Source organism: Podarcis melisellensis, assembly GCF_964234715.1.
Source record: "Podarcis melisellensis genome assembly, chromosome: 10".
In the NCBI taxonomy this organism is placed as follows: domain Eukaryota; kingdom Metazoa; phylum Chordata; class Lepidosauria; order Squamata; family Lacertidae; genus Podarcis; species Podarcis melisellensis.
In genome coordinates this window covers 41,239,123-41,263,197 of record NC_138542.1, presented here as the reverse complement: position 1 = coordinate 41,263,197, position 24,075 = coordinate 41,239,123, and the positions used below count along the sequence as shown (strand labels likewise).

Below are 24,075 nucleotides of genomic sequence, written 5' to 3'. Positions count from 1 at the left end.
ATACAGCAGTATACAAATATTTATAAATAAATATTTAGCTATTTTAGGAAGCTTCAGTCTATAGAATTTATTTTACATAATTTTGGTCTTGAGGGACTCCTAAGCCAGCTTTGAAATAAATACAACAAGAAATGCAGAAAAGTACCATCATCATATGAAAACAGTATAGCATCAGTAGTATGGAGGTTGTAAATACTTACTGAAAGGCTGTGACCAAACGAGGGAGGCCTGCCTCGGGCAAGAATTCCATAATTGCTGTGCTACACTGAAAAACCGTAGTCTGTTGTGTATCCTGACTCATTTTAAAGGCAGGTAACATGGAGCAGGGCATCAGATGTTGACCAGACTGCAGGTAGAGGCAAACATGAGATCAACTGGTGCTTCAGATATTTTTACCCAAACCCATTTAGGTCTTTGGTTGGTCGCCAGTGGAGTTGATATAATATAGAAGTTACATGCTCTGTGCAGCAAATTCCTCTTGGAAGTTTGGGCACTGTATTTTGGACCAGTTGTTGTTTCCAAACACTTTTCAAGGACAGTCCTACAAGGAGTGCCTTACTGCAGCCTAACCATAGTTTTTTCACAGTAGGGATAAGTGTGATCATTCTTGTAGCAGAGCTAGTGTCGAGCAGAAGTGGGAAACCTATGTATGCATTGCAATTCCATTGTTCTTGACCATTGGCCATGCTGGGTTGGGCTGATGGGAGTTTTGGTCCAACAAAATTTGGGGGCTACGTGTTCCCCACCCCTGGTAACTACCAAGACCTCTATTCACTCGTCACTAGTGAATTGACATTTTATAGAGAATTTTGATCAATTACCCTGTTATAATAACCCTGTTAAGTTCCCTTGGAAATCTGTGGCACGATGCCTCTATACAGTAGTTTGTTTGTTTATTAAAATCTATACCGCTCTTCATTTGAGGATCACAGGGCAGTTTTCAGAATAAAAACACAAAATCTAGCAAAATCAAAACTAGCAAAATCAAAACCTTTCAAAGGCCATAGATTTTTTAATAAGCCAAAGGCTAATTAAGCCTGAAGTTCTTGCCCTACGCTTGACTGCAGGCATAAGCCATTCTTTCAGCAGGCAACTTTGGGGAAAGGGGGTACAGGAACAGAAATAAGCAAGGCAATTCACCCAACGAAGAATCTCTTTTCCACAGAGAATCTCTGAAGAACCTGAAGGAAGCTGATTGCTCCCCCCCCCCGTTATTATTTATTTTATTTTTATAATTTTTTCCCTATGTTTTTAAAGAAAGGGCTCCTGTCATTTGAATCCCAGCCCTTCAGTGGCATGAGAGCATTTGTGCACTTCATGTCCTCAGAAGCAAGACCAGGGTCATAAGTTTCTTAGGAGCTTTGTTCTTTGTAGAACTGATTAGGTGTTTAAGAATGTAGTTAAGATTGTTGGATTTAAAATTTCAAAGTCCACATTATGAAACATTTAATGAAGCAGGCTGTAACATTATTGAGCAAATTGCCGTGATTGACTATCACCCCTCATTAATGGTATTACTGTTGCTAGCAAAGACATGGAAGCCTGGGGGGGGGCAAAGAACTGGACGGAGTGGGTTAAATTTCTTGTTTGTTTAGTGTAGATGTCATTTACTTCCACTAGATTTTTGGGAGGTAACAGTCATTATTAAGTTGCATAAATGTAGGGCCTTCAATATGAGTTAACTAGGTTTTGTGGGTTTTTTTGTCTTTTTATTAAAGATTTTCTTGATTTACAGAAGTATGTGTAATGTTTCTCTCTTGTATTTTTTCCATGTAACATTTTTACAAATCAGTTTTATTTGTTGAGACATTAGGAAGAAAAGGGGGAGAGGGGTGGAGGGGGGGAAGATGGGTGGGGGTGGGGGTGGGTGGCGATGTTTCTATTTTGCTTAATGTATGTGGGGTTTTGTGTCAGCGTTGCTTGTGCAGGTTCTCTGCTGTTCACTTGTGTTCCTTTGGTGGTGAGAGAGGTTGGAGTTGGCCTAGGGTGTGGTTGTTTGTTTGTGATTGGCTGTGGTGGTGGTCTTTGTTTTCATGTGTGAGTGGGGTAGGTGGGTGTTTTGGATCAGGTTAACCATATTGATTTGTGTGCTGTTGGTGGATTTTTGTCATTGTCTTGTTGGGCTGTGTATGTGATAAAGGGGAGCTATACCGGGAAAGGCGTCTTCTTCTGTTTGTCCCCGTGCCAGTTTCAGTTTATTGGTTAATTTTTCTAGTAAGGCTGTTTCCCATACTCTTTGGTACCATTGGTCCATGCTTACTCCTGACAGGTCTCTCCAGTGTCTGGTTATGGTGTTTCTGGCTGCTGAAAGTAGGAGGGTTATGAGTTCTTTGTGGTGTAAATGGGCATTGTTGTCTTGGAAGATGTTTAGTAGGGCCAATTCTGGGATGATTTCTAATACTTGCTTAGTTATTTTACATATTTCTCGTATGGCTGTAATATGAGTTAACTAGTTAATTGGTGCATTGATTTCCTTTGCTAAGCACATAGTTCTGACAGTTGTCTTGAAGATCTGTTTGTTTTTGTTTGTTTTATTTTTTGGGGGGGAGGCAGAGAACACTATACAAATTTTACTAAGTTTTTTTGAATCTGTAACTAGTTGCAAAGAATGAAAAGATTAAACAGCTTAACCTGAAAGATGTCTTGTGGAAATCAGAAGAAGCTTATTTTGGTAGAATTAGAAGACAATTACAGTTTGAATTATATGACTGACTGAAAATAGTGCATCACAAAGAAGTGTAACTTTTCTCGCACATATGCTGCAGCACATGCAAGAAGTACAACGATTTCCATGGCACGCTTCCCATGCTCGCTTAATGCACACTGGGCTTGTTACAAATTCATGTCAGGAGTATCAGCATATGATTTATGTTGTGTAAATCATAAATACTTTATTCAGTATTTTCACTGCTCATTTAACAGAATCTTCTGGCAGTACTTGAGAGGGAAACCAATCCCCTGAAGAACTTGCTGCTATCGTCAGCAGTATCTCCTCATTAATGCCGTCTGCAGTCAGGGCTGCACTTTGTCTGCTTGCTTTTGAAATAATGTTTTACATGATGAATAAAGAAGCCTCTGTTTATGTTGTTTCCAAGTATCAGGCTTTTGTGAGAAAGTGAACAAGGGTGGCATGTAAATACGATTAGGCTACTATAACATTTGTGAACTATTTAGCAAAGCTATTTTTCTGTTTCAAAACAGTGTTGTTATAAACTTGAATGCTTGCAAATAGGGGATATGGTGTGTCTTGAATTTAATATGCATGTGTGAACTTTAATACTATTCATTTACAAGAAAAAATAATAACCCTCAGTTAAAAGCAATGGCGTAAGGTTAGGATGATTTTAAGGCAAGGAATGAAAATCTTGAACAATTCTAGTCTTCTGTAGAAACTAGGGTAACCTTAATTCTGTGCTTCAGCTTTTGGCAGTAAAAAGAAAGAGACTGTGTTCTATTAACTGTTTATTTCACGTGCTAGTTGGGTGCCCAATCAGTTTCTGAAGTGTCTTGGTTTACTTATTTTCATCAACCATATTATTGGGCTGGCAAAATTATCATGCTGATTGTTCAGAATAGGAATTGCTCTAACAACAACAACAACGTGTTTCTAATAGTTTGTCATAATTACATATTTTAATGGTTAAGAGTTCTTTTCATTCTCTATAGTTTTCAAGTGTTAGGGACTACTGATATAAAATCATGCTGTAGTCAAGTATTTCTAGGCAAAAGCATTTTCATTTATAATAAGCATAATTTAATAATAATTTATTATTTGTACCTCGCCCCTGACTGGGTTTCCCCAGCCACTCTGGGCGGCTTCCACTGACACCAAAAATACACTAAAATGTCACACATTAAAAACTTCCCTGAACAGGGCTGCCTTAAGATGTCTTCTGAATGTCAGGTAGTTGTTTATCGCTTTGACATCTGATGGGAGGGCGTTCCACAGGGCGGGCGCCACTACCGAGAAGGCCCTCTGCCTGGTTCCCTGTAGCTTTGCTTCTCGCAATGAGGGAACCGCCAGAATGCCCTCGGTGCTGGACATCAGCGTCCTGGAAGAACGATGGAGGTGGAGACGCTCCTTCAGGTATACTGGGCCGAGGCCGTTTTTACATCAGCCGTTGCCAACCTGATGCCCTCAAAGTGTTTTGGACTTCAATTTCTATCATGATTGTGCACCGCCAGGTTGGCAAAGGCTGATTTACATTAAGATTTCTCTTTCCAATGTACTGGAGCATTCTTTTAGCTGAGATTCATGGACTTTTAGTCTCTTCCACCCTGTTTATACAGTCCTCCCCCCCCCCCCGGCTACCACTTCTTTCCAAATATAACCCAGTTTCTGTCTTTTCTGCAATTTGCTTAATCCCTAAATGTCCTTTAGGGAAACTTCCTTCACAGGGTAGAAAATTTTATCTCAGGCCCGGCAAACATACAGATTGATACCTAGCTTACGGTGACAGTGCTTACAAAGTCTAGCCAAAGACCACCATATTTCTACCAGTGTGCCATCTTGTGTTTAGTCTAATCTAGTGTGAGGAAGAACAGCAGTATTCAGAGAACAGCACATGTACTCCCTCTGGTTTTTATTAGTCAGCTGCTAGAGCTTCTGAATAATGGTCTATTTTGTCAAGATCAAGTACCATGTACATGTCAGGGCAGGCAGGAGTCCAAGGGGTGAGCAGAAGAGGCAGGGGGACAGGAGAATGATCCAGGGGAAGGGGCCAGTGACTTGTGGGGTTCTGTTGTTTTTTTAAAAAAAGATTTTTATTAAAGTTTCAAATATTTTATAAAAACAAAACTAAACAATACAGTAATACAAACAAACAAAAATAAAAACAAGTATAATTTCAGTCCCTTATTTTCTTATAACTTATTTCCCCGACTTCCTCATACCTCCCCTTTTTGTATTCCAATTTCTAATTTATTAATTCAGCAAATCCTTTCCCTTATTTTTCATTTAATTTTTAGTCTCTCTTTTCTTTTTTACTTATCCATTACAGCTGGAAACCACATAATTTCTAAACCAACGTCATTCTAACATTCATTAACTTTGCAATATTTCTTGAGATAGTCCTTAAATTTCTTCCAATCTTCTTCCGCTGTCTCTCTCCCCTGGTCTCGGATTCTGCCAGTCATCTCTGCCAGTCCCATATAATCTCTCACCTTCATCTGCCATTCTTCCAAGGTGGGTAGATCTTGTATCTTCCAATACTTTGCGATGAGTATTCTTGCTGCTGTTGTAGCATACATAAAGAATGTTCTATCCTTCTTTGGCAGACTTGTGGGGTTCTGCGCCACCTGTGAGGCAGGAACTGGGGTGGAAGAAGAGGAAGAGTCTGGGCAGTCAGAGCTGGTAGGAAAGGAGTGGGGGCAAAGAGTTGCAGGAAGACTCAGGGGAAAGAAATAGTATCAGACAGAGTTAGGCCATTAGAAACTCCTCCATCCCCTCCAAGGACAAGGAAGGGCTTAAAGTGACAGGAGCAGCTACAGCTGCCACATAAGAGAAGTCGCCAATTGCTTGTGTCTCAGACAAGGCATTCAAGTGAACTGGAAGGGGAGCGGTCGCTCTGTTGCTCCAACTGTCCGGGTCAGAGCACATGTCTGAAGAAGCAGATGAGAGCCAGTGTGTTGTAGTGGTTAAGAGTGGTGGACTTTTAATCTGGGGAACCAGGTTCGCGTCTCCGCTCCTCCACATGCAGCTGCTGGGTGACCTTGGGCCAGTCACACTTCTCTGAAGTCTCTCAGCCCCACTCACCTCACAGAATTTGTTTGTTGTGGGGGAAGAAGGGAAAGGAGAATGTTAGCCACTTTGAGACTCCTTTGGATAGTGATAAAGCGGGATATCAAATCCAAACTTTTCTAGGCAATCAACAAGCGCGAGGTGTATATTCCTTTCACCTTAGGAGCGGATGTCATCAAGTGTTTTGCCAATAAAGAAGGACACTTCCAACCACCTGTACTCATTGGGGCTGGCTGTGCCCGGGACAGTACATAAGGCAACAAGTTTCTAATATGTGGGTATTTCTAGTAATTGACCCAAATAACTGGAGGAGTTTGACAAATATTAAATTGATGGATACTCAGATGAGCATATACAGAAGTTTTGGATTAAAAACTCTTACATTGTTAAAACATCCTTTTCAATGGTGAGAGTTGATAGCAGACTGTTTTGAGTTGCCCTAAATCACTAGTAAGGTAAAGGTAAAGGGACCCCTGACTGTTAGGTCCAGTCGCGGACAACTCTGGGGTTGTGTCGCTCATCTCGCTTTACTAGCCGAGGGAGCCAGCGTACAGCTTCCAGGTCATGTGGCCAGCATGACTAAGCCGCTTCTGGCAAACCAGAGCAGCTCACGGAAACGCTGTTTACCTTCCCGCCGGAGCGGTACCTATTTATCTACTTGCACTTTGATGTGCTTTCAAACTGCTAGGTTGGCAGGAGCAGGGACCGAGCAACGGGAGCTCACCCCGTCGCAGGGATTCAAACCGCCGACCTTCTGATCAGCAAGCCCAAGAGGCTCAGTGGTTTAGACCAAAGCACCACCCACATTCCTAAATCATCAGTACAATAAGGCAGACATTAAAAGGTCTGGGGAGAGAACAAACTTCAAAAAATATCTAAGTGTTCCCCATCTAGAAAAAGGAAACACTGGTTAGTCAGCAAATGGGGGAAATAGAGTATTCTCTAGTGTGTCTGCTTCATCCCTGGATCCTTGCATTAAATAGCCTGTAGTGTGTTGGAACCCATTTGTCTGAAAAAATATCATACAATACTTGCATTAAAGGTAAAGGTAAAGGGACCCCTGACCATTAGGTCCAGTCGTGACCGACTCTGGGGTTCCGGTGCTCATCTCGCTTTATTGGCCGAGGGAGCAGGCAGACAGCTTCCGGGTCATATGGCCAGCATGACTAAACCACTTCTGGGGAACCAGAGCAGCGCACAGAAATGCCGTTTACCTTCCCGCTGGAGAGGTACCTATTTATCTACTTGCACTTTATGCTTTCGAACTGCTAGGTTGGCAGGAAATACTTGCATTAGGTTTGTTCAAATAATTATTTAGCTTTTTTCCAAAAAAACAAAACAAAAAACAGTAATCCAAATGCTCTCATAAATAGGGTGAATAGTGACACATTTTGCAGATATTTCTGTTTGTAGAATTACTTCTGCATGGAAGAAGATTATGCTGCTTGCAACTTTTCAATGTATAGTGAGACTTTGGTCCATTGGTTTTGTTGAGTCTCCTCTGAGTATGTCTGAGATGGATATCATTCTAACAGTTTGAATTTTATTTTCCTCTGTCCTTGGTGAACTGAAACCTTAAGATAAGCCAGTCTGTCAGAAGCTGGAAGTATAAAAATAGAACAACCTTTTGATTTTTAGCTACATTTTTGTGGGTAGTTTGTTTTCGTATAGTTTTCCAGTACAATGAAACTTGTATAATATACAAACTTGAACTGAAGTTCAAGAAATAGAGTAGAAAGTGAGGTAAGTAACTGTACATGGCCAGTTACTTTAGTTGGCCAGCCTTTTCTATGCAAATCCATGTGTGCCATGCAAGAAGATAAAAACAAAAATCTGATTTGGACCCTTGGTGAGCTTTTGTAAGAACTATGAGGAATTTTTTGCCAGTAAATTCATATGTAGAAACTGTTTCAGAAACCGTGGGTGGAACAGTGCATCTTAGGGGGACAAGTTGAGATAAGGGGTGCTAACTTGGGGAGGGGGTGGAGGAAGGAAGATGTGAGCCATAATTTTACCATGGTTGAAATTTTCATATCTGTACTTTCTCGTGATGCGCATGTAAACCTTTGCCTGGGCTGCATAATATTTTACACTGCAAAGTGCCTGTGTAGGGTAGTAAATATACCACATGCTGTGATAAGCATGTGAAAGTCCTTTGTATTTTTTAAAAATAGAAATTTTGAATCTGTACCTGTAATGGGAATACATAGCACAATAGCATATGGTTTTGATAGGAAAGCATTTTCACGATTCTTTATTGGAAAGAATAATTTTGAGTACTACATCGCACTCATTCTTGAGTCATTCTTCATCATGCTTTCTTCTCTTATTCATTTACCAACATGAGTTTCATTGTAGGAACAAAGGAAATAAAATAAACAAATATTTGAAGCTCTTGCATGTTATTTGGGATTACTTGAATGTGTGGATTTTTGTTTTCTGCTTGTGCTGGTTCCTCCTGAGTAAATAAACTAATAGCTTTGTTTCCTGTAGGGTTCCCTGTGGCTCCACATGTGCCAGCAAATGTCAACCTAGGTGATCGCGTTTTCTATTGGAACAATCAGTAATTTGTTTTGTTGTGTTGAATCTTGAGGTGTTTATATTGTTGAGCTGGCAAAGTGCACAGCATTATTCAGGTTCACACCTTTTGCAATAAGAAGATACTGGACTTGAATAAACTTGGCTTTTTTGACTTCTATCTTCTAATTTAATGGAGAAACTTATAGTATCCAGCTGCAAATGATTATCACACTTCAAACATTTTCCCTCTAAGTGTGATTTCAGAGGAAGTCAGTGTGATTGATAAGCATTTGACCACCTTGATTTTCATATTGCTTACATTTTGTTAATCCTCCCCTTTCTAACAGGGTTGATTAGTAACGGGAGGATTGACAAAATTGGTGTGATGTGTATTACTAGACAGAATTATGAGGTTACTCTTACAGATGTCTATCCAAGCCTCTTGTTTCAGTCAACATTTTTAGCCTAATTATCTACACATTTTGTGCAATTTGTGTAGCAAAGCAATACCTTTGCATTACCTACTGCTTATAGCTGAAATTTGCAATCTAGGTGACTTTCGCAATCTCTGTTGTAAACATTGATAGTGAATATTTGTTTGGCTACCGTATTTTTCATAGTTGCAAGAATATCCATGTCCCATAGGACAAAACCCAGTTGTTTAAAAATATACTATTGAGATGTTGCAAAGTAGCCTTTTTATGTTTATCCAGGATGGATAAGTGTTAGAGGCAGGTTTGGAGTGGTTTTTTTGTATTGAACCCTACTGGAATCTTGTACATATGCTAAGAAAGGTTTGAGAATCAGAATCTGTTATTGAGAGGCCTCATATTTTTAACAGAGTTCAAAAAAAGAGCTGCCTTTTAAAAAGGGAGCTGCTTTGAATAATGCATCTATATTTATTTTACTTTGTAATATCCATAATGAATTTTTTAAAGCCTTACACTGAGCAGAATGATGTAAGTGGTAAGTGAAGACATTCTGTAAATGGTACAGTCAGATTACATCAGTGACTAACAACTATAGAAAGCCCTCATTCTGTTCAAGTTCACTGAATTTGTCTCATGTTAGCCACCTGCATATGAATGAAAACATTTATCTACAGTGTAGCTGCTGGAAAGTTTAGAAATGATTATAGTCAGTATGGTAGGAATGAGCTGAGCAGATAAGCAGCTTTTGCTGCAGCAGATATACTGTATCTGAATATTGCTGTTAGGATTGCTTTTCAGATCTGTGTATATGAATGCTATAGTTTTAAAGGTACCGGTATTTCTGCATTTGGAAAGTCCAGTATTTGTAAGCCAGGAATGATTGCCACGTTCGTGTTCAAAGGACATGTGTTTTTGCGGGGTTAGACTTTATTGATAGTCATGTAACCCAAAGTACTGTAGCTAAAAAGAAACAGCAGCACTATGCATCTTTTATTCATTAGAAATCTGTAATATGTGTGTACATTGCTGTGAATGTCCAAAATATGGTGAACTGTGACGTTTTCAAGTATGAGTCCTGACAATTCCAGATGGCTAATGTTGACAGTGATCTAAATTTAATTTGCCAACTTGTGTATATCCAAAACAGCAGTTGGGGCGCTGTCAGTATTTCATAGATTCACTTGGACATTCACACAAACCAGTTGGGATTGTCAGAATTCACATGTGGAAGTCAATGTTCACTGTGATGTAGTATTTGTACGCAAGAGTAAACCAACGCAAAACAAGATAAAATGGTTCTCCTGCAGAACAAGTTAATAGAAAACTGAGTGGTAAAGAATAATAAGCACTTCTATGGATCTTTAAAGAAATGCCTCGGTTGGATTTGTTTCAGACTTGCATTGAATCTGGGAAGCAGTAAGTAGATACCAGAGGAAAATGTGCCGTAATGTGTAGGTTCTCTTTCAGCAAATCAGTTTTGCAACTAATTGCCTTTACATTTAAGTTACCATGAATACAAGTAGATTTCAAATTGCAGCTTTTTACCAAGCTGTGAAGTCTTGGAGCCAGAGCTTTAAACGAGCCCTTATGCTGTCCTAAAACTCAGTTTGCCTCTGGTGACTAGCCAATGTAAAGTTTGCAGAGTAGGCATGATATACTCAGACCAATAAGTAAACATGCTGCCTCCAATAGTGGCAGGTCTTAAGATCCCAACCTAATGCAAAACAAGTTAATAATCAAATCTTTCACAGGATTTTCATAGGTTTAATGGAAAGTGTGCAGTGGAGAACTGTTGTAAAGTAAGCAAGGACCTTATTTATTAGACTTGCCTGTCTTAGGTAGTTTGAAAGTGACCAATTTCCTATTATTAGTAACCTCTGCTAGCTGTAAAGAAGTAGTGATAGTTGGACAGCTAGATGAACGAGTCCCATTCTCAATAGATTTTAGCATGTATTCTCTGGTTTCTGTTTTTTCCTGAAGTTAGTTCAATCTTTTCGTTTAAAAGGGAATTGGTGGTAACTCTTAACAGCAGCTAAACCCTTTTTTGCATATATGTGCTACTAGAAGTTTTGGATTCCCCATGAATATTGAGGGAGAACTTACCTTTGCATTTTCTGGGTCTGCCTTTAAGAGACAGAATTTGTCTCATAGGGAGAATAGATGATCAAACAGATTTGCTGATTAGATCTGTCACACTTTGTTCTGCCCTTTGTGCAGACCAAATACCAAATTTAAGCAAAGTATGGAGCAATTAAGGGCACTTGGTGTCTGATCTCACAGCTTCTGGCACTGAATGGTAGGCAGAGGCATACGTAGGGATTGGCGAAACTGGCCCCACTGGGGACGCAAGCCGGCCCCCCCTACAAAGAACAGTCACCATTGGAGATTGACTGGGAAAGGAAGTGACTCTAGACCCCTTTTGGATTCTGCATCACCCGGCAACAGAGGGTGGGAGTCTACTCTGCTGGGAGGCTGGAAGTGCCATTGTTCTCTTCACTTCCCTCCCTCCCCTGCCACCAAGGCCACCTTTCAGCCAAAGCTAGTGAGTTGACAAAGCTCAGCAGTTGCAGCAATGAGCTCAAACAACAGTTCTCAGCTAAGCCTGAACCTCAGCAGTGCTACAGTGCCATTGCACTATGGGTCTTACTGTTGGGGTTTAGAGCTGCTAGGTAAGTAGGATTCAGTAGCTTTGAACTCAAGCTGTGAAGTCAAGGGTTTTATTTACCTTTACCTTTCAACAGTGTACAGGAGATTTTGAGTGGGAAGTTGGATTCAAGGAGCCTGTGCGTCATGTTGCACAGCCTGGAATCAATTCAACTCCTTCTATAATATTTTTAAGCAGTACTACTTACTCTTAGAAACTTTTTCGCCTTTATAGAAGCTTAAAGAGTCCCTGGAAGGATGATTAATTAGGATTGCATAATTACTTTTCTAATTAATTCCAGAACCCCCACCCAGAATTCATTTAACTTCAAAGAGCTCAAAGTCCTTGAAAGTTTATAGCATCCTGGTGTCGGGGTGGGGGGAGAATTATGGTCTTGGAATGCATTTAAATTGTTGGAGGTCCTGTCAGGTCAGAAGTTTCCCAAATCTGTTTACCTCTCCATACATTTCTGGACATATACTCTCCTTTTCCTCTTCCTCTTGGAGGGCAATAAGCATGTTTCACTGGACTATCAAGTTTGATATTAGCAGAAGTGAAATGATGATCAAGCTCACGTTTTATACATTGTCTCTCTCCACCTCTTTATATTGGGAATATGCACATCTCTTCAAGTACTAGGGCTTATATACAAAAACTTGCAGGTGGGCTCTGTCTAGAAGGCTACTGCCTCCCAAAAAGTTGCTGTTGATATCTAGGGGTTCTTGAGAGCAGCATACTGTGGCCTCAGGAAGTTGCAGTGGATGCAAGGTGTAGGAGGAAATCAGAGAGGCCATTTTGTGCCATCCGCTTGAAAAAGGGTGCCTTTGGTTCCAAGTGTGTGATTTTAGGGGTGGGAACCATGTTGCCATAGTTTCTTCTCATAATCCCATCAGATCTGGCAGCACACTAGTCATCTGCTGAAAATATGCTATTTGTTGCCTGGAAAGAACTTCCACACTCTGTTGGAACTGTGACATCATTAGAGGTGTGTGTCTGCTTTTACTGGTCATGGGTTTTCAAGTGTTCTGTTGCTGCCTCTGGTCATTTCTGTTGCTTTATACAGATGGCATGGCTTTCATTTACTAATTACAAGTTCTTCTCCTGTTTATTGTCACAGGCAGACATTAATACCCATAATTTTGTTGTTCTTCCTAGGACTGTTGTGTTAGGGGGTCTGATTTGTCACATGTATCAGAAATCTTCGTATCATCCATGCCTCCAGAAATGCATTGGACTGCCCATTTATCCTTGTTGATTTTTATATTGGTGTAAATTGTTGCACCCATGTTACTTCAGAGAGTCAGAGATCAGCCGGGTGAGTGAGAAGCAGGTGGAAGCAGGCTTATTTTGGCATAGAAATATAAAGGCTTTGCGCCAGACAGAACTGTGTCTGGCAGCAGGGACCATCCTGATTATTACCATTTTTGTTTTTTGTCTAAGGCTCTTCCTTTTTTAAATTTGAAAGCTGAACACTATGCCAGCAAGATGTGCTACCCCTCCCCGCAAAAAGTGTGATCGCTCCTGTAATGAAAGACAGCAGAGCTGAACATGGGCATAGCCAGGGGAGGCAGGGATGGGCACTTTCCCACCCCCAAATCAATAAAAATACATAGTAAACTGAGGTTCTGCCCCCCTAACAAAAGGACTGGCTACACCCATGGAGTTGAACTCTGTATCACTCTTTAGTTTACCCTGCTGTCTTTTTTCTGTTCAGAGGCAGCTATGCACTGCTCTGAAAATGGTGTGCGTGTGATTATTATAAAACTGTCCACTAAAGAGAGGGTACAAATACAGTACAAATACAGTGGTACCTTGTGTTATGTACCGTCCTGCTTACGAATCCTGCAGGTTATGCGCTCCGCTAACCTGGAAGTAGATGCCCCTTGTTGCGACCTTTGCCCCGGGATGCGAGCGGAAGTTGCGCTCTGGCTGCGCGGCAGCAGCAGGAGGCGCCATCAGCGAAAGGGCGCCTCATGTTACGAGCGGTTTCCTGTTACGAACGGACCTCTGGAACGGATTGAGTACGTAACACAGGGTACCACTGTAAAGCTGACAACATAACTGCCCATCAGCTAACATCATAATTGTATCACTGCAGGCCCTAAAAAATTGAGTACAGTTATCACATGCTGCCGATAGCTGTGGATGCCGTGTTAATGAAGCTTTGTCTGAAATTACAGCTGCCTCTCTTCGTATTTGATACCATAACTATTTGTGCTAAGAATGACTTGCTTTGTTAATTTTCGACAGCTTTGCAAGTAGGGAGAATGAAAGCCCTGCAGAAGAAGGCAAACACTTCCATGTAAAAGTGCACTGACTTGCATGACCCCGTCCTTTGCAGCCTGTTGACGCCAAGCATGAATATTGAAAGTGGCTCAGGTTGGGATGTACAAAAACACCGCAGTATCTTCATATGAGCTTTCTTTTGCTGTCTTCCAGCTTCTGGAGCTAGAAGTTGGCCAAGTCATTGTGGGAGAGAGGAGCATCTACATTGTGGGGATAGCTCAATAATCATTGCCACATGAGGTTGAGGCAATGGTAGCATGCAATCAGAGCTTCACAGAAAAGCGGCTATCAAAGTCAGATTAGAGTGTGGAATTTAGTGGGTTATATCCAGTGTTCATTGTGAGTTTTAAAGTTGCACAACAAAGGAATACAGCAGTTGTGCTAGCAGGAACTGGTTTTCCAACAGATTCTGCAAGCTGTTGCACAAAATCAGCAACAGCCAGCTTATGCTTTTTCTATCTTTTTGTGCACAGAATTTAGCTGGTGCAGAACATTTCACCAGTGGAACAAGTATACCTCTGCCTGACTTCAGCTTGTCGCTACATTGCACACAACCTTTTATGTTGGGTTTTGTGTTTGGTTTTTGGCAGTGAACCTTAAACTTTAGCCAGCAACAGTACCATTTACTATTGTATTGTGCCTAGAAATGGAATTAGTTTCCACTAGAAAGCAAATACATCTATCAATGTCTTAATATAATGAAGGGCATTCATTTTCAGGTTACTAGCAGGGGATGGTTCTTGGATATTACATTTGATTTTTGCTTAAATTTCCAGTCTTCAGCAGCATATGCCTGAAAAAACTCAGATGTAAAATGCTGCATTAGTTCAGTTCTGAGCTGCATTTGTTTATTTATTAAATTTATATCCCTACCCTTCCTCCCAAAGGAGCCCAGAATGGATTCAAAGCTATTCTTAAGCAATACATTTCGCTTGCCAAATTCTAATTCTTTTAGTTTGTGTTGGCATACCAGTGGAACAAATGTATCTTTGCCAGATTAGCAGCGTGTTTTTTGGGGGGAGGGGGAGCGGGTTGCCTGTAGTAGTCTTTTTATATTGCCATTCAGACTTTTGCAGAAAGGAGTATAATTTGTATGTGGTTATATCTACCTAAACATTATGGGTCCTTTGGACTAAAAACTATATGTACTCAGCCCATGTTCTGTGCATCAAAAACAATTGCAACTCAGAAATAGAATAGGTTTCCCCCTTGGTTGAAAGTGCCAGGTAAGGAAAGTAAATATGTCTTGCCTTCCCATTTCATCTCTGGGTTTCAAATGTTATTGCAGCAACATGGGAAACTAACAGAAGGGAGTAGCAACCATTCCTCTCCTCTAATGCAACACTTGGGTCTGAAGATGGCAGGATTCATAAATCAATCCTTAAAATACTTAAACTGGCCACAACACATGAATCGGATACTTTTCTGAAGTCTGTTTGCCAACACTATGAGACTCACACAGAACATCCCTCTGGACTTAATTTACCCCTTGGTTTTAGAATGCTGTCTTGCGCATTGATAGGAAGTAAGGAATAAGTCATACATTCCGTTGGTTCTGATGTGGAAGATGTTTCCACGTCATTGTACTTTAGTCCCAAAGATTTTCCATAATTGATGGCTCATCTTAAGCACAAGAACATTAACTAAACAGAAAAATCTTCCTGTTTTACTATTTTATAAAATAAAAATTTTAAAAATAACTTTTTATTGTAGTTCCTTATTTACTTTGCCTTCATATTTCTACCACTTCTGTTTGAAACATGGTCCAGTTTTGAACAGATCAGTCAAAAAGTGAGCAAATAGTTTGGAGAAGCTGGCCCAGCCTGCTCTCAATAGGATGTCGTATTATCTCCCCCCCTTTTTTTCCTTACCATGTTATTCTAATTGCTTTATTTGCTTTCCTACCACCCTGAGAGATCTCCCACCCAGCCTGCTTGTGTAGGAGAGAGGGATCTCACTGGAAAATTGTGAAAGGTGTATTCTGATTTTGCTGCAGAAGGCTGTTGCATGAAGTTTATCTAATACAGCAGCGGTGAACCTTTGTCTCTCCAGATCTTGCTGAACTACAGTTCCCATCATCCATTGCAAGCATGGTCAGTGGTCAGGGATGATGGGAATTGTAGTTCAACAACATTTGGAGAGCTGAAAGTTCACCACTTAAAGTTCCTTCTAATGTGAAGGAGCTTTAATTCACTTGCAATTAATCCAGTCCCAACAGAATTGTGTATAAAAATTCTCCTCCAAACCCAGCTTCCACACAGTCAGTTCTCCCAGGAAGTGCTTCTATTGGTTAGACCTCCCTTAAATTTCATCATAACCCATAAGGTGTACCTTTTTAAAATTACACCATCTACATATGAAGTTGGACAGCAGGAACACATAGATGAAGAATATTCTAGTTGGCCACAACACAGTTGTGGAACTACCATTTTCTAAAGATTTGTCAGTCTAAGCCTGTAAAACTTTGGTTGGTTTTAAAAAGTGGAGACTCTGGGTGTGTTATAATAAATGTGGAGTGTCTGTTAATGGGGTATTTTATTTTGTTACAACTTACCCACCACAAGCCGAGATAAGCCAGAATAGAACTGAGATAAACATTAAGCTGTATTAAATTCACAATTTCAAAACTTAGCTCTTTTGTTAAAATGACCTTACAAAGTTTAGATTGATACCGTATAAGCAATCAGCACTAAACACATTTTTCTTACGGTTGAAACAAGTGTTTAAAATAACAACTTTCTTATTTTAATAGGCTTCCGTGAGCCAGACGTATTACAGATAGAATGAAAAAGTTCAAGAGGAGACTTTCCCTAACGTTGCGTGGGAGCCAGACGATTGATGAGTCACTTTCTGAACTGGCCGAACAAATGACTATTGAAGAAAACAGCAGTAAAGATAACGGTAAAAATAACCGCTTTGCTTAAATTTTATCAAGTATTTATGAAAATGGTATTCTTTTAATGATAAAAGTTACTTGCTGCAAGAGTGATGAATTTAAATTGTTTTGATGTTTTAGTTTAGAATAACAAGTGTGTATCTTTACTTTTGGGAAGTAATTGCAAGTACAGTCATACCTCAGGTTACAGACGTTTCAGGTTGCGTTTTTTCGGGTTATGGACCCACCAAAACCCGGAAGTACCGGAATGGGTTACTTCCAGGTTTGGAGGGTCGCGCATGCACAGAAGCACCAAATCGCGCTTTGTGCATACGCAGAAGCACCGAATCGCAACCTGCATGTGTGCAGACGTGCTGCTGCGGGTTGTGAATGCTGCAGGTTGCGAACATGCACCCCTCATGGATCACGTTCGCAACCCAAGCGTCCACTGTAATATATGTTAAGCTCGAGTTACTACAGATTTGATGGGAATGCTTCAAAAATGCCTTTGCGTCTAGCCTTGTATTATTAACATATTAAGCTGCAAAAATATGGTATCATTTCATACTTAACTAGCAGAATTGCCACTTCTGTACTGTTCCAATTTACTGCCTTGTAAATTATGATATTCAGTATTGTGTTTATAACATTGCTTTCAATTTATTTATTTTTGCAGCTGTGTAAAATATCAGCTGATGCGTTGTTTAGAAAGCATAAGCTGAGTTCCCAAACTCATGGCTTCTGAAAAGCACTGAACAGTGTGCATGGCTTGTCCAATAGTGGTGTTTTGCAGTATAACAGATGAGATTGGTTGCACAACATCTCATTGATGATCATATGAATTGGGGCAGCAGGAATTGGTAGTCCAAGAATATTGGAAGGGACTCTAGTGTCTTACTGCTAGGAAGATTTCAGTATTTCAAATTTCTTTGCCAAGGTAATCCAAATTCTTCACACACCCCCCCCCCGGAATCCATACATGCTTCCTTGATTGATTTATATTTCTTTAAATTGCATCATATGGCAGAAGGACTGTCTCTCAGTGGTGCATTGCATTCATAAGGTCCCAGATCCTGTTTTTTGTGCAACTGGTTAACTGGCTTAGAGTGACATCTGCCTGGGATCCTGGCAAGTAACTGTTGATCAATAGCTTAGAAGAAGCAATGATGAAGATAATCTAATAGATTGAGCAATATATACAGTGGTACCTCGGGTTACAAACACCTCGGGTTACAAAAACTTTGGGTTAGAGACTCTGCTAACCCGGAAGTAGTACCTTGAGTTAAGAACTTTATCTCAGGATGAGAACAGAAATCGCACGGTGGTGGCAGTGGGAGGCTCCATTAGCTAAAGTGGTACCTCAGGTTAAGAACAGACCTCCAGAACGAATTAAGTTTGTAACTAGAGGTACCACTGTAATTATCTTGGTTTAGTTACTCATGGGGAGGAGGTGCTGAAACCCTATTTTGTGACCATTCAAAATTCTACGTGGCCCTTTCCCTCCTCTAGATTTGGATGCAGGAATTTATTTGCAAATAAGAGAACAGCTACTATTCAGCTAGAGGTTTGTTGGAGCCTCTTCTGCTGTTGTTCAGTACAGTGGTATCTCGGGTTATGAACTTAACTCGTTCCGGAGATCCGTTCTTAACCGAAACTGTTCTTAACCTGTGGTGTGCTTTCGCTAATGGGGCCTCCTGCTGTTGCCGCCGCTGTGATTTCTGTTCGCATCCTGGGGCAAAGTTTGTAACCCGAGGTATTACTTCCAGGTTAGCGGAGTTTGTAACCCGAAGTGTTTGCAACCCGAGGTGTTTGTAACCCAAGATACCACTGTATAAGAAATAGTTTACCTCTATAGGAGTAGAAGCTGCGGCAAACAATGTCAACAAAACTTTAGCGGTGTTTGTGGTTCCCTTAATTTCATGCAAATTATTTATTTGAGTAGTGGTCACAGTTCCTATGCATGTGGGAAAGCTATTTGTGATGCGTTATATGGAAAAGGAGAAGTTGCATAAAGGTGGGGCGTGCCTTCTTCAGACCTGAGAATGAGTCAAATTGTACAGTTCACTATCCAAAGGACTGTTTCTTAAGGCATGGCTTAACTTCTCAGACTGTATTATTCTGATATACATAATATCCTAAGCATTAAGTATAGGTGTGTGTGTGTTCAGAGCAGAATATCCTTCCTTGCTCACACGCTGCGTTTCCTCTTGCAACAATTCAGAATGAATAATATTGACTTGCCATTACGCAGCCAAATCCTGGCCCACATGTGTGCTTGTCTTGCTGTGTATCCGCCTCTAAGGAAAGTGAACTCTTATGTTTATTGCTGCTGTGTAAAAGGCATTCATGAAGTCATGGTTAGAACTGTCACCTCAGGCCTTCGAGAACAGAACCCTGCTGCTAACTCTCATTTTTAAGTAACTGTATGTATAGAGAAAGCAAAGCTTTGTGGGAAGAAGGAACAAATAGTAGCAGAAGGGAAGAGAACATTATGTGTGGGGCGGAAGAGTGTGTAGGAAGGGGGAGGAGCATCGCAAAGTACTGCAAGGAAATCATGAACAAGAGGGGCAAAGGACAGTGTACTCTTGGTGTTGTTTTTTTAGTTAGATAGGAAGTGGAGTAGATTTAACCCTGGCAAATGAGATTCTACATCACCGGTCCTATTGACTATGTGGCCTTTTAAGCCTTTTTCAAGTATACTGTTTATATTTACATATTTGGGAAGCTTCAAGCTGCACTGACCATCTGCGAAAAGCTGGTGAAGGGAGCGGAGGATACATTCCATAAATTTTAGGGATATAACTTACTGTTGGCATCTGTCTGTCTCAAGGGACAATGAAGTGCGCCTCCGGGGTGCAATCAAACCGCTGCTAACAGCACCAAAGTGACCTCCCCAGGGCACTGGTGCTAAGGCACCAGTAAGGACCAGTTTTGCTATTTCCAGTTTGGACTGAAGCCTTTGCTTATAGATCTTGAACTGTTGGCTTCTTCATGGTAAAGCATGCAACATAAAGCTTGCCTTGTTGTTGATACAAAGTCCAACACGCATATTGTACACAGCTAGATATAAATCCATATGACTACAGTTGAACATCACACCAGAGAGTTTCTTTGTCCCTTGGCTGCCAAGCATCTTGCTATATGAAATGCTTCCTGATTCTGTTCCTAAGCAACTGCTTCGTTCTGTATTTAGAGAGTGCACTTCTGTTTTTCTGGAAGTCATTGTTTATACTGCTTCCATCATCTACAAAGAAACTTAGAGCTGTGTTAATACCTGTCCATTTCCCCTTCTGAGATCTGCCACTGTTTAATTTAAGGCTCCTGCAAGTCATCTTGAATTGATTTCTCTTAGAGTATCCTAGCTGTTTTCTGAACAGATGCAAATTGTGGGTAGACATCACCCTCCTTTAGAGGACCAGAATATCCTGCTGTGGTGAACAGTTGCAAAGGAAAGGCTCTTGACACACAGAAATAAAGCTTATGACCATTCCCTTGATGGCTAGGTTCCAGAATATGTAAATCTTAATAATCTAGAGATGCTTTTGTGGGATCTGTGGGAAAGTAGTAAAATGATTTCATCATAAGAAGCAGCTCACCAAATATCAACAAGGGAGTTAAATATATACCAGTATGCTTGTGGGATTGCCTTAGCCCATATATGCCTATTTAGTCTGCAAAACTGGCACTGTTACAAGAGCTACAAAATGCTCATTGCGCACTTGTAAGAAATTGATCTTTTAGTGTGCAGTGCAGGAATCTTTTGCCCAACGTGGGGCACGAACCCACAATCCTGCAATTAAGAGTCTTGTGCTCTGGTGTTGGCATCTGTCTCGAGAGAGACAAAATTCTACTGAATGAGCCACTCAGCTTTGCTTCAGAGAAGCAAAGGGAAACCATGGACATGATTATTTAATGAGCACAAATGGATTGTGGTTGAGCAACAGGATGTTCCTTTTTATAAAAACCCCTGTTAACGTCCATCTAGCCGTCGGAAGCTTTTCACTATGGTCTGGAAGTGGTTGAGCGTAGGTGTTCACCCTGTCTTACAGGGCTGTTATGTAGAAGAGACAACACGAAGTAACGGTGTTAACTTTCGATTCCCTGTGCGTTACTCACAGCTTCTGAAAATATAGCTAGGCAAGCACAACTGCTCCAGTGTCTGCGCTGTGCATAAGTACGTGATAGCGCTGGAGACTTAGGAGGAATCGTAATAAGTGGAGAACAAAGGCCAGAGAGGTTGGCTGCCCTCGGTTCCTGCTGCCCCACATACCCCCTTCCCATGCTAAGTTGCCTTTCTCCTTTCTCTTTCCCTTGGTCCCTCTCCCTCCCCTGCCCTTTGACCCTGCTCCTTTTGTTCTTCCAGCTTGCTCCCCCTCCTTTGGGCTCTCTCGCCACTCAGTCAGTCCTCTCAGACATTTTCTATCAGCTTGAAGATTGTGCCTTTAAGCTTGGAAGGTTTTCTGTGGCCTGGCTTTGGACAGTGTGGTGCTTAAGAACCTCTACAACAGTGACAGTGCCTTTGCCTTCTTCCCAGCCTGCAGGAGGCCCTGCTTTCTGGAGGCAGAGAGGTGCTAATAAGTATATGATACCTTCAAGGACAATAAAGAATGGTTTGTTGCTTGGGTAGTGCTATTCAAGAGGGTAATATGTTTCATCCAGTCGCGCAACCTGTTTCATCCAGTCACATAGCTTAAAGTTACTTGGATTGTTTCTCAGGAAAGAGAAATGAATAGGTCTGTAAAAAACATTTCACATTCCTAGTTGCCATTATCACATTCCTAGGATGTGAGGGTCCTGGGCACAAGGTTAAACAATAATTGTTCCTGTGTAGAGAATTGTAATGAAGTGAGCTGCCCTCTGTTTAACTCAAAATAGAGAGTAGGTCGGTTCATAGGAATTATTTGTTACAGTTTTCTCGTTGTAGAAAAGGACACGTGATTTCAATACAACTATGTGTATATATTGCTGAAAGTAAACAGATCACACTTATGTGTTCCTACATGAGAGTAAAAATGTAATCAACGAAGTGATACAAAGCTATGCTTGCATTTTAGCACATAAACACTTTGCAGTTTAAAAAGTTCTTTTTTTCCTCATTGAGGAAATTTGGCTACTTATTTTAATTACGTTATGGATCCAAAATTCACAAAAGCTCGTAAACTTTCCACACATAGGATTGGACTTCTCACTGTTTTGGTCTAATAGAAGAAGAGAACTTGACAGTGGGATTACTTTGGAACAATCTGTTTCTTGCAGATTTGTTTAGTTTTAATCAAAGGTACTTCATGAATATCTTAAGGCTTTTTAACAGACAGTGTCGGCTCTTTGATGTATTAATTGAATAAATTTATGTAATTCAGTATCATCTGAGGCCATTTAGTTTTCTTACCACTTCATGTTTTCTCTATGGGTTTTTTTTAAAGGTACTTGATGATATATTTATTATGCTCTGCTTATGTTGGTGTATTCTAAATTCACAAAATGGAATATTACCCTTTCTGCATATATATGAGCTGTCTTAAGGATGGAACCTTTTCAGATGAGTCCATTAGGTAGCACTTTCAAAGAATGTGATTCCCTCAGCTTCCCAGCCACATTGTCTGAGGGATGATACACCGGGCTGCAAGTACCCTGCATTAAAAATGTGAATTGCCTGAGCACATAATTTTAACATTATTCGTCAGGAAAAGCTGGTGCAACCTGTTTAAATTTATGCAGATTCAGTAAAAATACAGATTTCTTTTTCACTGTGGACTCTATACTGTGATGGCTTTGCACTACCCCTGAAAGGAAGGACATCTGGTTATTTTTTTTTTGTTCACCTACTTATTGTTGCTGTCTTCAACCCTCTGCAGCAGCTGCTTTCTCTCCTTTAGCGATGAGCCAGAGGTGTCAGTCTGTACAAGACCTTGATGATATCGGGGTGAATTGCCTGCCTGTCTCTTGTACCAGCTCAGTGATTGCTGCATGCCTGCTAGGTTATACAATATTCTGGCTCTCAGCTATGCTTAGGGAGTTTCTCTGGCTCAGCTTCTGTGCACAGGGGGGAGTGAAAGCAAACATTTTTGTTATGCATTTTCTTTCGTGTGATGTGCTTCACCATTGATGATCTACCTTCCAGGTTTCAAATATTTTGAACCTCATTCAAATACTGCAGTAAGCAGACCGTGTGGTAACTCTGTTCTTTTTCTCTCTCTCTCTCTCAACATGTTCCTGAATTTCCTGCTTGTGGGATGAATTGGTTGGTGTTGGCAAATTTCAGAGCCTATTGTGAAGAATGGCAGACCTCCAACATCCCATAGTATGCACTCATTCCTTCACCAGTACACGGGATCCTTCAAAAAGCCTCCGCTACGAAGACCACACAGTGTTATCGGTGGCAGCCTTGGCTCTTTCATGGCAATGCCAAGGAACGGGAGCAGATTGGGTAATATGTCCTTATATTATCAATTTGTTATGTTATTCTATGGCTTCTGCACTCCAGAGTATCAGTAAGGCAATCATATTTCTAATATAGTAATAGAAATAAAACTGGTGGACACCATCTGTGTAGGATGGCATCCTAGTTAGTTGGATGCAAAACAAGAACAACAACTGTCAGCGGTAAACAAATCCAAACTGTAAGTATTAATTTATAAAACATTTCCATGTGAATGGCTAACACCTAGGAAGGTAGACTGTATCCCTCACGTAGACCACAATCCAAATTGTTTGCCGCTGCCGCCGAAATTCTGGAGTCATGGAGGTACCACCACATCCACAGCCTGGCTCCTCAGAGTGGCGGCAACAGAAAGGAGGTGTGGAACTGGGCTGATCAGGCTTGATCCCTGCACCTGCATGAGGCTGGCACAGCAATTGGGAACAAATCAGTCCTGATGCCTACCAGCTGTGAGAGCAGCTCAGCATCCTGCAAATCCCAGACTGATGTCACCTTCACTCCATTTCATTGCTATCCACTGGACTGTGTTGGGGATACCATTGGCGGCCTTCTGCCCACATGGCCCGTGGAGCAGCACATGTACCACTTTATTGGCAGCAGTTGACAGAAGCCCAGAATCGTGTATTTAAAGGCCGCTAAGATTGCAGTGCTATGCATACTTATGTGCGAGTGAGTCCCATTAAACTCAATGTGACTTACTTGTGAGTAGACATGAATAGGATGGCGCTGTAAAGCCTTATTTGGGTGTTCACGCCCCACGATTCAAGGGATACTGTCACCCTTCCAGAAAGGCCCAGTTAATCCAGACCAGAGTGTGCCACAAAGCATGTACACAGTGTTATGGTGCTTCACAAAAGAAGGCTTCGAGAAATCTCAAAGGTATACATCCTTCTGTATACTTACTCATTCTAAATGGAAACTGCAGTTATTGCCATCTTCTTGTCGGCTTCCTTCTTAAATGAAGCTTAAGATAGCAGTAACGTTTGGTGGTTGAAGCAATCAAAATTAAGGTGGAGTGTAAATAATGAGTCCCCATGATGAAACATTTGGGACTGACTGTTCTAAGTTGGTGGTGGTAGGAAGATGATAGTGCCAGACTTCAGCTCATTGGCTAGAGATGACAGCTGTGAAAAAACGTTT

General features: G+C 40.9%; 1 protein-coding gene across 1 annotated transcript in view; it reads left to right on the top strand.

The window, feature by feature from the left end:
* The first annotated feature begins 12,402 nt into the window (after nucleotides 1–12,402).
* Nucleotides 12,403–24,075, top strand: part of CDK17 (cyclin dependent kinase 17) — a 56,096-nt gene continuing 44,423 nt past the window's right edge. Inside the window, exons 1-3 of the mRNA XM_081928510.1 lie at nucleotides 12,403–12,650; nucleotides 16,374–16,522; nucleotides 22,759–22,923. Of these exons, the coding sequence (XP_081784636.1) occupies nucleotides 16,405–16,522; nucleotides 22,759–22,923 (283 nt within the window). The 5' untranslated portion in view covers nucleotides 12,403–12,650; nucleotides 16,374–16,404. The remainder of the gene's footprint in view (nucleotides 12,651–16,373; nucleotides 16,523–22,758; nucleotides 22,924–24,075) is intronic.